Source organism: Hyaena hyaena, unplaced genomic scaffold, assembly GCF_003009895.1.
Source record: "Hyaena hyaena isolate Hyena2069 unplaced genomic scaffold, ASM300989v1 scaffold_494, whole genome shotgun sequence".
NCBI classification, from domain to species: domain Eukaryota; kingdom Metazoa; phylum Chordata; class Mammalia; order Carnivora; family Hyaenidae; genus Hyaena; species Hyaena hyaena.
Genome location: NW_024081126.1, coordinates 919787 through 933284, shown reverse-complemented (window position 1 = coordinate 933284; position 13498 = coordinate 919787). Strand labels below are relative to the sequence as shown.

General features: G+C 40.0%; 1 protein-coding gene across 3 annotated transcripts in view; it reads left to right on the top strand.

The window, feature by feature from the left end:
* Positions 1 to 13498, top strand: part of THRB (thyroid hormone receptor beta) — a 393487-nt gene that overhangs the window by 345129 nt on the left and 34860 nt on the right. For all 3 annotated transcript variants that reach the window (XM_039254596.1, XM_039254595.1, XM_039254594.1), the window contains exon 6: positions 11477 to 11577. In XM_039254596.1, coding sequence (XP_039110527.1) covers positions 11477 to 11577 — 101 coding nt within the window. The remainder of the gene's footprint in view (positions 1 to 11476; positions 11578 to 13498) is intronic.

Here is a 13498-nt window from a genome sequence, read left to right as displayed (position 1 = left end):
CAAGAATCCAAGGCATTGTGAGAAACTGAAGTCAGATGATGAACAGGCTTGTGAGAGACTGTTGATGCTGTTTATTTCCTGCATATTGGGTTCATGTCCACCATCTTGCATCCCTCTGCGAATACTTTCCCACAAACTCAAAGCTTTTTTCTCAGCTCTTAGCATGCAGGTGCTTTGAGCCTAAGGGCCTCTTGCTTTCTACTCTATCGCCTGCTCTGGTCTAGCTTTTATGACCCCTCATCTTCTTGTACTGATACTAAGTACCAGTGCTCACTTAGTGTCTATATGCTTCCTTTTCCAGATCTTCATGACTGCTGAGTTTCCGTGCGCTGTCCTTGGTACTTCCCTCATCTCGACTCACTCTGTACTGTACTAGCCGCTTTAGAGAATTTCCTGTTCTCCTGGAGACAAATGCTTTTGAATGGTCACCCCACCCCCGCCCTTTCTTCATCTGCAGATACTTCCTGCCATGTTGCACTGTCATCTTCTCTCTGGTTCACCTGTCCTCTTAAAGCGTTCTGCTTCCAGCCACTCACTGGCAATGATTCCCTGCCCTCTGCAACCACCACAAGGCTCCTCCTCAAAGTTCCAAACCCTTTTCCATGCCTTATTAGATAACCAGAAACTCCACCAACTCCTCCCTACCCACAGGGAAGATTCTGGCTTCCCTGCCCTAAAGAGAAGTTGGGGGGGGGGTCTTCTTCTTCTTCTTCTTCTTTTTCTTCTTCTTCTTCTTCTTCTTCTTCTTCTTCTTCGTGAGTGGGGGAGGGGCAAAGAGAGAGAGGGAGATAAGGAATACGAAGCAGACTCCAGTCTCTGAGCTGTCAGCACAAAGCCTGATGCGGGGCTGGAACCTATAAGCTGTGAGATCATGACCTCAGCCGAAGTCGGATGCGTAACCAACTGAGCCACCCAGGTGCCCCCCTAAAGGGAAGTTTTGATTCTGGCTTTGTGCGTCTGTCCACACTCTTTTTTTCCAGAAATCTTGGCCGGTTTCTCCGTGTATCCCTGTCTCTACCATCCTTCTCCAAACCAATGATGCTCTTTCCCCAGCTACCAGCCACTGTCAGCCATACCCCAGTATGTGCCCTGCTATTCTCAGCCTGCATCACTTCAGGTCACTAACTCAGCTCAGAGCCCATAAGTTTCTTCTATTTAACCAGCACCACATTTCTCCAATACCCCAGCTCCCAACTGGCCATGGCTTCAAAGGCAGGTATCCCTTGTTTTATACAATAGTGCTGAATCATTTGTGTAAACTACCTTGAAAAATTTTTTTATATAGGTGCACCTTGGTGGCTCAGTAGGTTAAGCAATTGACTTTGGCTCAGGTCATGATCTCATGGTTTGTGGGTTCAAGCCCCGCATTGGGCTCTGTGCTGGAAGCACAGATCCTGCTTCAGATCCTCTGTCCCTGTCTCTGCCCCTCCCCTGCTCATACTCTCTCTCGTAAAAATAAATAAACATTTTTAAAAATTTCTTAATACATATTAGACCAGAGTTTCTCAACCTTAGCACCATGGACATTGGGGTCAGATCATTGCTGTCGGGCTGAGCTGTTCCTTGTAGGATGTTTAGAAGAACTGCTGCCTCTCTGTACCACTTTCCAGTAGCATACAACTGCTCCTGCCCTGTTGTGACAACCAACACCAGTGTGTCCAGATATTGCCAAATGTCCCCCTGGGGCAAAATCACTTCAGGTGGAGAGCCACTGCATTAAAAGGACATAATATTTAGAGAATATATGAAGTAAAGGATCTTTTTGTAATGTAAAAATCCCTCCTCAGTTTTCATATTGAAAAGTCTAGATTTTTGTATACCCAGTTGTTTCAAAATGGACTACACCCGAACATATAAATACATGCAATGTGCTACTTACATATATGCGTGAGAGAGCATTCCTATAGTTTAGATTTGGTTCTCTTCATCGTATATGCTTGTTGATGTCAACTCTATCTAGATCATTAGCACCTTGAGGGCAATAACTTTTTTTTAAAATGTTTTTTATTTATTTCTAGGAGAGAGAGAGAGAGACAGCGTGAGCAGGGGAGGGTCAGAGAGAGAGGGAGTCACAGACTGAAACAGGCTCCAGGCTCTGAGCTGGCAGTCAGCACAGAGCCTGATGTGGGGCTTGAACACACGAACCACGAGATCATGACCTAAGCGAAAGTCGGACACTTAACCGACTAAGCCACACAGGTGCCCCGAGGGCAATAACTTTCTTTACTTCACACTCTGTGAAGTACACATCTACTGTGACTACACTACAAGGTATACCTGCAAGGAGACCAGTAGAGCTTATAACAACAATGATGTTATCCTAATGACAAATGCAACCACCCATTCCTCTTCATTAAACATCAGTATGAAGGGCTGATAGTCCACATTTTTAGAACTATAACTGAATCTCATTCTGAATGGATTTCCAGATAACAAAAAGTCACCCATTTTTCTCAACCATGCAGGACTTGAAATAACTATGGGAATTTCTGTGTCAGACCAATGCCATAAATTGACTCTCAGTGCAAAACCAGAGGCAACTAGTCTCCATTTCTGGTGACCCTCTCTGCTCTCCTCCCCTCCTCCCTCTTCTAGTACACTATACCTTCCTGCTTTCCAACCCATCCCCTCTTTTAAAATAGGAAAAGACCTCATTAATACCAGAGTTCTAAAATTCCAGTGCCTACAAGTGCCAAAGAGTTTATATTAATGAAAGGCACAGTTGTTTTATAAAGACTGCTTAACTTAAATTTTCAACCAATATACATATTGTGTATATGTTCCATGATAAAAATATTTTTAAATTTCACAAAAAAAATATATTCTCTCTCCTTTTCCTTGAATTACTTTTGTCTTCCCACTTTTGACAAAAATTAAAATTCTGTGAAATATTTCTTTACCTATAAAAAGACAATGCAAGAATAAACATAAATGGCATTTATAAACATAAATAGCCTCAGGGTTTGGGTACAATAGAAGTGGTGTGAAACGTGGTGAACTAGAAAGTATATCTCTTAGGAGATGGGCTGCCCTTCTCAGGTTAGTTGATTGTCACCCTGTGAGAATTTGGACTCAGTGTTGCCAGATCTTCTGATTTTTCACAGGAAGCAGGAAATCTGGGTTTCACCTGAATTGTTCTGGTTTTAAAAATTACTGAGATTTTTGAACACTCCACAGTCCAAACACTGTGGGCTGCCAGTGTGTGTGCCTCTTTGATTAAAATCTTGACTGAAACCCATTCTACCAATCTATTCCCTTTCTTAGAGATTTGCACCTTCAAGTGTTTTAGCTCTAATTATGGATCAAAAGGTTATGTCAGCTACTAAAAACTTGAGTTTACAGGAACAGGGAAAAGAAAGTTTACCTAGAGCCTTGTGCATGAAACTGTACTATGCCTATACTTTGTCCTAAAAATAAATATATTTTAGTTTCAGGAACTTTTGAGTCAGAAGAAATAATGTGAAACTTGCTTTGCCCCTTTTCTGCCCTAAGGCTTCCAGATGGTGGAAGTCCAGAGTCCCTGGTCATCATGTCTTCTTCTCCTTTTCTGAATTAACACCTCCTATCTGGTCCTCCTCCTGCGTCCTTTTCCCTTCTCTCCCCCCGTTTACAGTTGGAAAACTTAGGACTCCATGTCATCTGTCCCCCAGTAGCAAGGGCCTAGCCAGCCGGAGGGCAAGGAGGAAACCAAAGATGTTTAACGATTCCATCAGGGTAGTGGGGAACGTGGAAAGGTGGTTGCTTCTGAGGAAAGATTTGGTGAAAAGGGAACCTCTGGGACAGTTCTGCTGGAAATGTGCAGACAGCAATGAAATAATATCTTTAAAGTTAATGCTGTGTCAGGTTTGTACCCAGTGCCTTACCCACTACATCCATGCATGTTTGTTAAACAAAGAAATGGCTGGCTGGCTGGACAGATGGATTAATACAACGTTTATCAGAGAGTTAAAATAAACCTGATGCAAAACTTGGTACCTAATACTAACAATTAAATGTAGAAGGAATCAGCATTAGTGTGTTGGGAAAAGACTAAGAGATAAGCAATTCAGTATTTTTACATATATAAAGAAATACATAGTGAAGAAGGTGCTAGTTGGGGGGCGGGGGGAGCTTAAATCAGAAGGATCTGAGCTATGGGATGAATTGAGAAAGTTCAATATAAAATTGAAAGAATTAGGGGTGCCTGCGTGGCTCAGTCAGTTAAGCATCCAACTTGATTTCACCTCAGGTCATAATCTCACAGTCATGAGATGGAGCCCCATGTCAGGCTCCGTGCTGAGCATGGAGCCTGCTTGAGATTCTTTCTCTCTCTCCTTCTGCACCTCCCCCCTCTCTAAAATAAATAACTAAAATAAAATAAAATTGAAAGAATGACTCAACATGCTAATGACTTAGCTTCCTTAGGGATGTTAATACATAGTCTCATTTGATATCCTGACCCAAACTAGTTAGGATCCTTGGGATGGTTCAAAGTTGATAGTTCCACAAGATAAATCAGCAACATGGACCTCCCTAAACTGCCCACAGTATTTCCCACCACCAAGGATAACCACTGCTCCTTTTAGACAGTTTTGCTTGGCAAGCGGTCCTATACCATAGGTAAAATTGGCCAGATAGAGAATGGTTTCTGAACTCAGCTCCTCTCCCTTCTGCGTGATCTAACTTCCTAGGCAGCACCTTCTGCCACCAAGGTAAATCTGCCTTATGCTGTATTCACTAAGGGTGGTGTGTTTGCCAAGGTGACAAGAGATACCAGGTTTCTCCACCAAGGACCCAAGATGCTATTATAATTTACTCAAGAGAATTAAACTAGACAGCCTTCTGATTTTATTTATACGTGGGAAAAGCTTGAATCTAGTGCAAACCAAGAAGCCAATCTTATTGCCTGTTGCAAGATTTCTAGGGTAAATACACACAACTTTGCCCTTTCACACAGCAAGTCCCTCTGTGAATCAAGTTTTTGAAATTACTGTTAGCTACAACATGGATAAACCTTAAAAACCTTATGCTAAGTTAAAAGCCAGTCACAAAAGACCACAAAATGTGTAATTTCATTTGTATGAAATATTTACAAGTGGGAAATTGGTAGAAGCAGAACATAGATTTGTGGTTCTTAGGGTGGAGGGGGTGAAAGGGATAAGAGGAATGGAGGTGACTTCTAAAGGTACAGGGTTTCTTTGGGGGGTGATGAAATTGTTCTAAAACGGACTGCGGTGATGATTTCACAGCTCTGTGGATATATAAAAAAGTCATTGAATTATATGGTGTGTGAATTATACCTTAATGAAGCTGCTAACAAAAAAGTTGAAAAATGTTAGTAATATTTTACCATGTCAACCTATTTTACATGCAGGATAATACTTGGCAATTAAGCAGACATTGCCAAGTGTCAACTAAAAAAAAAATCTCTAAGTCTTTGTTGAACAAATAGGTGGAGTTTGCTTTCATAATAATATGCTTGATAAAGTGGCAGCATAGTTTATTAGTCTAAAAGATAATACATCTGAGCATGTGAGAGCTGAGGAAAACATATCACCCTAGGATTACCACACATTGACATGGGTCTTAATTGTCTTATGGGGTGTTATTAACCACGTTTTTTCAACAGTCACGGGATAATTTGAAGATGCAATTCTCAGATGCATGGCTTCCAGGGTTGAGTTTCTCATATTTGTTTCTAGACAGAACCAAATACCAAATACTGACATCCATTTAGTGTCCCTTCCTGGTAGCAAAATTTGCACTTCATGTGCATTTTCCTTAACAGGGTATATTGGCCAGCATGTGGCTTATTTGATAATTGTGGAAAAGGAAAAAGATGGGGACACAGAAATAGAAGAGCAAGAAATGGTTAAGTTCTCTGGGAGAATTAGTTAGCACATGATGTTGTCAAGTATACTCAGTAATCTTCAAAGAACCTCACCTTTATATTAATTATGTGTGGGATGTTACTCCCTGATGGAAGTTATCTAATGATGAATAATGGATGTAGGCATATTAATTGATGTATCATTGTCTGTGGTGACGGTTTTGAGTAAAGATTATGGTTCTGAGTTCATATTTTAGGGAAAAGAAAGAGATGGGTGGGGTACAAAGGTATGACCATGTGAGTAACTGCTACCAGCTTAAATAGATGTTTCTGTAAAAGTCATGATTTTACTAAAGACATATTTAGTCACCTATTTATCTACCCACCAAAAAGATAATCTGGGAGAAATAAGAGCACAAATCAAATCACTTATCGGACTAGCAACCAGAAAATGGAACAAGCCCATTCCACTCACAGATTGAATGATCATTGGATTTCAGGATTCACAAGAATCTAAAGGTCAAACACTTCAACCATGTACATAAATTGTTGAACAATAATTCAACAATTTACAGGGTGGGAGAAGTTTTGTATCTACTGTCAACACCAGAGGATAGAGCAGGCAAGTCATGAGGTAGAGTGAGAAATGGTGAGGGACCACATCTTTACTCTGGTCAGTATTCCCTGCCCCCACCAAGGCATGTCCCACAAGCAACACAGTGTCCATCTGTATTACAATTGGTTCCTGAACATGAGAAGCAAGTGGCCTATATATCTTTCTCCTTTATCTCTGCCATGTGCACCTGATATGAAGAACTGCAAAGTCTTCATTCTGATCAACTATATATAACCTCTGCATATAAGAGAACAGGAGATAACTTTCCTTATGTGAATATATGTATTTCATCCACCTTTGTCAGGACGCTGTGTGTTTTAATAATTGGGTTACTTTGTTGCTTAAAAATTAATTTGTGTTTTATAAGTCTGTGTTTCAGTGCATACACAAGCACATGTCACACACTGTCATACATACTAGTCCAAGATGAAGAAATATCAAAATGCTACAGTACTTACCGCTATGGTAGAGAGTTGATAGGTAAATTTGCTTTTTGTTCTTTTATGTCTTTTCCTTTTTCTAGCATGAACTCTATTATTTATATAATTTTTATGTAAAAAGAAAATTTGTAAGAAGATAACACACATATTGCTTTTGATTCCTAAAGAGTAACCACTGAATTCCATTGGTGTTAGTTAAATCGAGCATCTCTGACCATTTTCCCTATGACCCTTCCCCTCCCACATTTGAAAACTAGTTATTTCTATGAGCACAGAGCCCTGTTTGAATATTTTGTGTTATTTCTTTCTATGGAGGGACTACTCAAAACTCAAAAAATCAATGCCTGGTGAGTCTTCTGTAAATTCTGTTAGATTTATTATTAAACTTGAGCCACAGCACCATCGGTTACCTAGCAGATAGTGGTATACAACGTTGGGACTTGAGTTAATGATTGTGTAAAGGGGAAACTTACCCAGAAAGCAAAGACTTTTGAGTTAGTGGATAGTGGTTTATATAGCCCCAAGTAGAAAGTGGAGCACATCATATACAATTCAGACTGCAAATCTCCACTATTGGTGATGGCATCTTCATTAAATTGGCCTGGTCATAGTGATTTTCACTTCTGTATTGTGGGAAAATGGTATTGCTCTTAAGCTCTCTTTAGTCCTGTCTCACTATATTGAACCTAGTGATCAGAGCAAATAATACAGGGCCAAATCTAGTTGATTAGTGAGTATGCATCTCTCCAGATTGCTAAATCTTGGATCTGCATCAATCTGGATGTCTTAGTTTTAATCTGAGTGGAATCTTGTTTTCTTTGCCAAAAATCAAACTTTCTAATGAATTTTTCATTAGGCCTGATATTTGGGCTCATGCATCTGCATTACCACCTCTTTCAGAAATCTTTTCTGAGACCTTTTAGCTTTCTCGGGCATACCTCCAGGCTTCAAGTCTGCTCATCTGCAGGCTCCAGATGCATCTCTCCTCCTTTACGTTCTCTACGATTGGCCAGTGGCAGAGATCTTCAAGCCATGATGCTATCTGTCAGAGGAAGCAGGTGCTAGACACTGGGGTTTCCACATGAATGTTCCAATCCCTGCCCTCTAGCTGGAACTGTACAAACCTATAGTGAATCAGAGATTATGGTCAAAGGAAAGAAAAAACTCAAGGTAGTTATAATGTAGAGTATAAAGGACTACTATTGGAGAAGCACAAGGAGGTATGGGAGCACCCAGTTTGACTTGAGCTGGGGTAGGCAGGAAGGCTCCTCAAAGAGTTTCCCCTTTGTGATTCTGGACATACACCTATCCCAATGCCTACCACATTATATGCAGATGATCTGTTATTGTCTTTTTCCCCACTACACTGAAAGCTTCCCCAAGAATTAAAATTTAGCACATTTAGCACTATCTTTAGATCCTTAGCACATTGCCTGACACATAGTATACCCACATAAATATTTGTCAAATGGAACCATTCTTTTTTATTTCATTTCTTTGTTTTTTTAATAACAGCTTTATTGAAACATATTTCACATACCATAAAATTCACACATTTAAAGTGTACAAAACATATCCATGGAAAGCCATTGTTTTTAGTGGTTTTTAGTATATTCAGTTGATTGTGGAACCATCAACACTATACAATTCCAGAACATTTTCATCACGCTAAAAAGAAACTCTGTACCCATTAGCAGGTAACTCTGCATTCTCCCTCCAGGCTTTGTTATCCGCCAACTTAATTTCTTTCTCTATGACTAGCCTGTTTGAGACATTTCATATAAATGAAATCATACAATATGTGGCCTTTCATGTCTGGCTTCTTTCCTATAGCATAATGTGTTCAAGGTTCCTCCATGTTGTATCAGTACTACAGCTCTTCTTCCAGCTGAATAATATTCCATTTTATAAATATACTACCTTTGGTTTATTCACTCATCATTTGGTGGACATTTGAGTTGTTTCCATCCTTTGGATATTTTAAATAACGCTGCTTTGAACATTCATAAATAGGTTCGTGTGTGGACACTTATTACCAGCTCTCTTGGGTATATATGCAGGAGTGGAATTGCTGTGTCATATGTAACGTTATGTTTAACCTTTTCAGGAACTGCCAAACTCATTTGTAAAGCACATTTCACATTGCTACCAGTAGTATATAAGGGTCCACATTTCTCCATATCCCCACCAACACTTGTTATTGTCTGTCATTTTTATTATAACCATCCTCAAGGATGTTAAATGGTGTCTCATTGTGGTTTGGGCTCTGCATTCTCACACAGTGATGTTCAGCACCTTTCATGTTCTTTCCTTCATTTTCACCTTTTCTTTTATCATTGAGGAATGACCAGGACTAGAAAGACACAAATCAGTCTCTAGCATAATGCTTACCAAGGGAAGAAATAATGTCTTATCTGTTTTTTATATTCTCAGCACCAAGCATTGTGCTAAGCACCTAGGAGATGGTAAATAACTGTTTTCTGAATCAGTGAATAGATGAATGATTGAATAAAAACACCAATCATTCCAGCCCCCTTTATTTCTGCCCAGATCCCTCCCAGAATTCTCTTTTTAGAAATCTGATGAGAGTTTTCAAACTCTTGAAGTGAATTCAACAGATGACTCATGGTTTGCATGATGTAAAAGTAAACTAAGAAAAGCTGTGATATTTAAGAAGATAATCCTGTACATTACCAGACCTTACTCTGAAGTCATTTGTCTCCTTCCCAAGAGGGGCCATCTTTCTAAAATAAAGTCTGAGCAAAGTAATTTCTACAAAATTGTGAAAAGGACTCATTTTCTTCTGTTTTCTTTGTGGATTTCTTTTTCTGAAGAGTAAGCCCTCTGTGACCTAGTTTAATAAAGAATCTATGAAGTGTCATGGCGAAACATAGAGTAAGTCACCTGTCATGTCAACCTGGCCAATCTTTATTGAAACCAATAAGAGTTTGCCAAGTCAAAGAACTTCACAAGGGGCCATGATCAGAGGAAGGAATTATTATGTTATCTCAGCCTCTCCCTTCTCCACATCCCAACAAAGCAGACCTTATTTTGATTTTTTGCCCTTATCTAAAGCTGTGTGCATGTATGGTAAACCACTGACACCATAGAACACTGAATTTGCCCTTCAGAAACTGTTTCGTGTGGTTGGACATCATCCACAAGTGAAGAGGAGGAGGCAAAGACCAGTGGGAGGTGGGCTGCTTGTTTTTGTTTTAAAACTTTAGTTTCCTGGGTCTTAAACTAATAAACCAATAGTACACTAACAAAGAGAGTTGTCACAGTTGGATTTTCTTTTTTTTTTTTCTTAATAAATAGAGCCTCTATTATTTCACACTACCCAGTGTTGTTGGGTTTTACGTCATAATGTCTTAAGTTTACCACACACAAAAAATTTTAGATGACTTGTTCATTCTACTTAACTGTCTATTTTTAGAAAAAGATCATCATTACTTACACTGGACATTAGGAGATCTGGTTAGAAGATCTCTGCCTTAATTTCTAGGAAGGCCAAGCAAACCTCTGAAAGTCTGTTCATCTCAAAAGTACCTGATGATCTCCAAGCTGTAAAGTTCTCTGAGTTTATTGCATGGTACCTTGATTTCAAAGTCAATCCAGTTCTTCTAAGACAAAGTTCTGAAATAAGCCTTACAAAAGAGATTGTATTCTCCAGAACCCAAAATACTCTAGATATCTCAAGTATTGGCTCCTCTGCATGATATAAGGGCTCCAAGAGCCTTCAGATATATTCCCGTCTGCCCAGCAAGAGTGGTCACACCTATTTCTAAGGCATTCTTGAAACCCTGGGCCCAGCAGCAACTCTGTAAGTGTGAGATAAGATAGTGGATAAATATAAGATACTGAGGAAGTATCTTATCAGGGAAATAGTTTATAAATAAATACTATAAATACTATATCTGGGAAATACTTTAAATTTTTTCCCATTAAATGTTGTATTTGCCAGCTAAAACACGGAAAGAGCCTAAGTGTCCATCAACCCGCGAATGGATCCAGAAGATGTGGTTTATCTATACCATGGAATACTACATGGCAGTGAGAAAGAATGAAATCTGGCCATGTGTAGCAACATGGATGGACCTTGAGGGTGTTCTGCTGAGCGAAATAAGTCAGGCAGAGAAGGACAAATATCATATGTTTGCACGTATAGGAGGACTAGGAGGAACTTGACGGAGGAACAAGGGGGAGAAGAAGGGCGGAAATGGTGGGGGAAAGGGAGAGAGGCAAACCATGAGAGACTCTTGAATGCTGACAATAACTGAGGACTGATGGATGTGGGGGGGAGGGGGAAGGGGCATGGAGGAGGGCACTTTGGGGATGAGCACTGGGTGTTATGTGGAAACCAACCTGACAATAAACTATTTGTAAGAAAAAAAAAATGTTGTATTTGCCTTTTATATTTAAAACTAAATGATCACAAGATGTAAACCCTGATGCAAAAGTTGTATGAAAATGTATAAAACCGTTTGATCCCGCCTCCTCCCTCACGCGCCTTACCTCCCACCCTCTTTTTATTCTCTTCCAAGCTAGGCTGTGTCTTTGACTTTCACATGGTATTGGTTTCTCACATTCCTCTTTTTTCCTTCTTCACAGGCTACATCCCCAGTTACTTAGACAAGGACGAGCTATGTGTGGTGTGTGGCGACAAGGCCACGGGGTATCACTACCGTTGCATCACGTGTGAAGGCTGCAAGGTAACGGCCCTGGGACCAGCGAGCTCAGCGCTCAGCCCGGCTCCGGCCCCCTCCCACGATTCCACCAGAAAGCACCGAGAAGTGAAAGTTCAAATTAGAACCAAATTCCAACATTCACGGCCTGTTACCACACAAGTGGCTGGTTGTCCTCCTCATTTTTTGACACGTTCAAGAACTGAATTTATTTACTTTTCAAATCAAATATAACTACATGAAGTTTTGCAAGAGTACAATGTCTGGCTCTTAAGACAGGGAGAGAGGTCATAAGATGAAAAGAAATTAGGGGCGCCTGGGTGGCTCAGTCAGTTAAGCGGCTGACTTCAGCTGAGGTCATGATCTCCCAGTCCGTGGGTTTGAGCCCCGTGATGGGGCTCTGTGCTGACAGCTCAGAGCCTGGAGCCTGCTTTGGATTCTGTGTCTCCCTCTCTCTCTGCCCCTCCCCTGCCTGTGCTTTGTCTCTCAAAAGAAAATAAGCATTTAAAAAAAATTTTTAGGGGCGCCTGGGTGGCTCAGTCGGCTGAGCGTCTGACTTCGGCTCAGGTCATGATCTCACGGTTCATGGGTTTGAGCCCCGCATTGGGCTCTGTGCTGACAGCTCAGAGCCTGAAGCCTGTTTCAGATTCTGTATCTCCCTCTTTCTTTGATCCTCCCCTGCTCACAGTGTCTCTCCCTCTCTCTCAGAAATAAATAAAACATTTAAAAAATAAAAAAATAAAATAAATTTTACAGATTAAAAGAAATTAATAATATTCTCACTTTGAGTTTAAAAATGCATAGGTATTTTATAATATATTTTCCCAAGAAATAACCATTTCTCCTGTTTTGACATCAGAGGTTGAAGAGACAAGATTCACTCTACCACAGACTGTTAATCTGAGTAAATACGTTCACTTTTAAGGGTTCCATTAAGGAATAGCTTTGAGGCTACTTAGATTCAATTGTGTTCCGAAATTACCCAGATTGGCTTTCTGCACAGCCTTCTGCCAGTAAGTAAATTCTGGGCATCCATTAGCTAATTTTATGCTCTACAGACCCATCTTCAGGAGATACTAGACAAGAATACACCAGTGATCAACAGTTCACTTCCCAAAAGTGAGCCTAAATTTGCCTACTTGCACTCCTCATCATCAAAATGAAGATGAGCTTTCTGGCAAATATCTTTTGGTCCAACAACCTAGCCTCAAAAATAAAGTCCACTATAAAAATAAATAAAGTTTAACCCAGTGCTACACCCAACATTCAGCTAATGTTTTATAAATTAGAAAGTATATTAAGTCAGGGAAAGACTTCTTAAATTTTTTCTTGCAGAATGTTTTATTTACTTTTTATATTTAAAACTAAATGATGACAGGATGTAAGCCCTAAAGCAAAGATTGTATTAAACTGTATAAAACAGTTCAGTCTTCCCTCCTATGTTGCATACCTCCCCTCCTCTCTTCCCTTCCCCCAACTATCTGCCCTTTCCTGCTAACCTTTGACCTAAAACCCCCAAAACCCAAACCCTTTGACCCAAAAACCCCCTTGGTTTCAAGGTAAAGTGCCCCATTTCCCTACTGGAAGATTTTCCATGCAAATCCCCTATTTTTTATCCATAAAATTAGGAAGCCCTTAGCAGAAGCCTGCTAAAAGGAGTGAAATTATAATCCATTGGAATCAGGCATTCCTAAGTTCCCAAGGCCTTATATCTGCAAGGCTGTTTTTTGTAATGTGATGTAGTGTGCTCTCATTCATCCAGACCCCTTTGATCTGGAATGTGTACCTTTTAACATAGACGATGCTAAAGTTTGCTATTACATCAATGAAAATAATGTCTTAAGGGGTTTAATGGAACTGATTACAAGTAAGTCTTGACTATTTTAATTTGGGGGACTTGCAGACTGTCTCTTGAAAGCACACTTTTATTGGCTTGATTTGAAAGTAA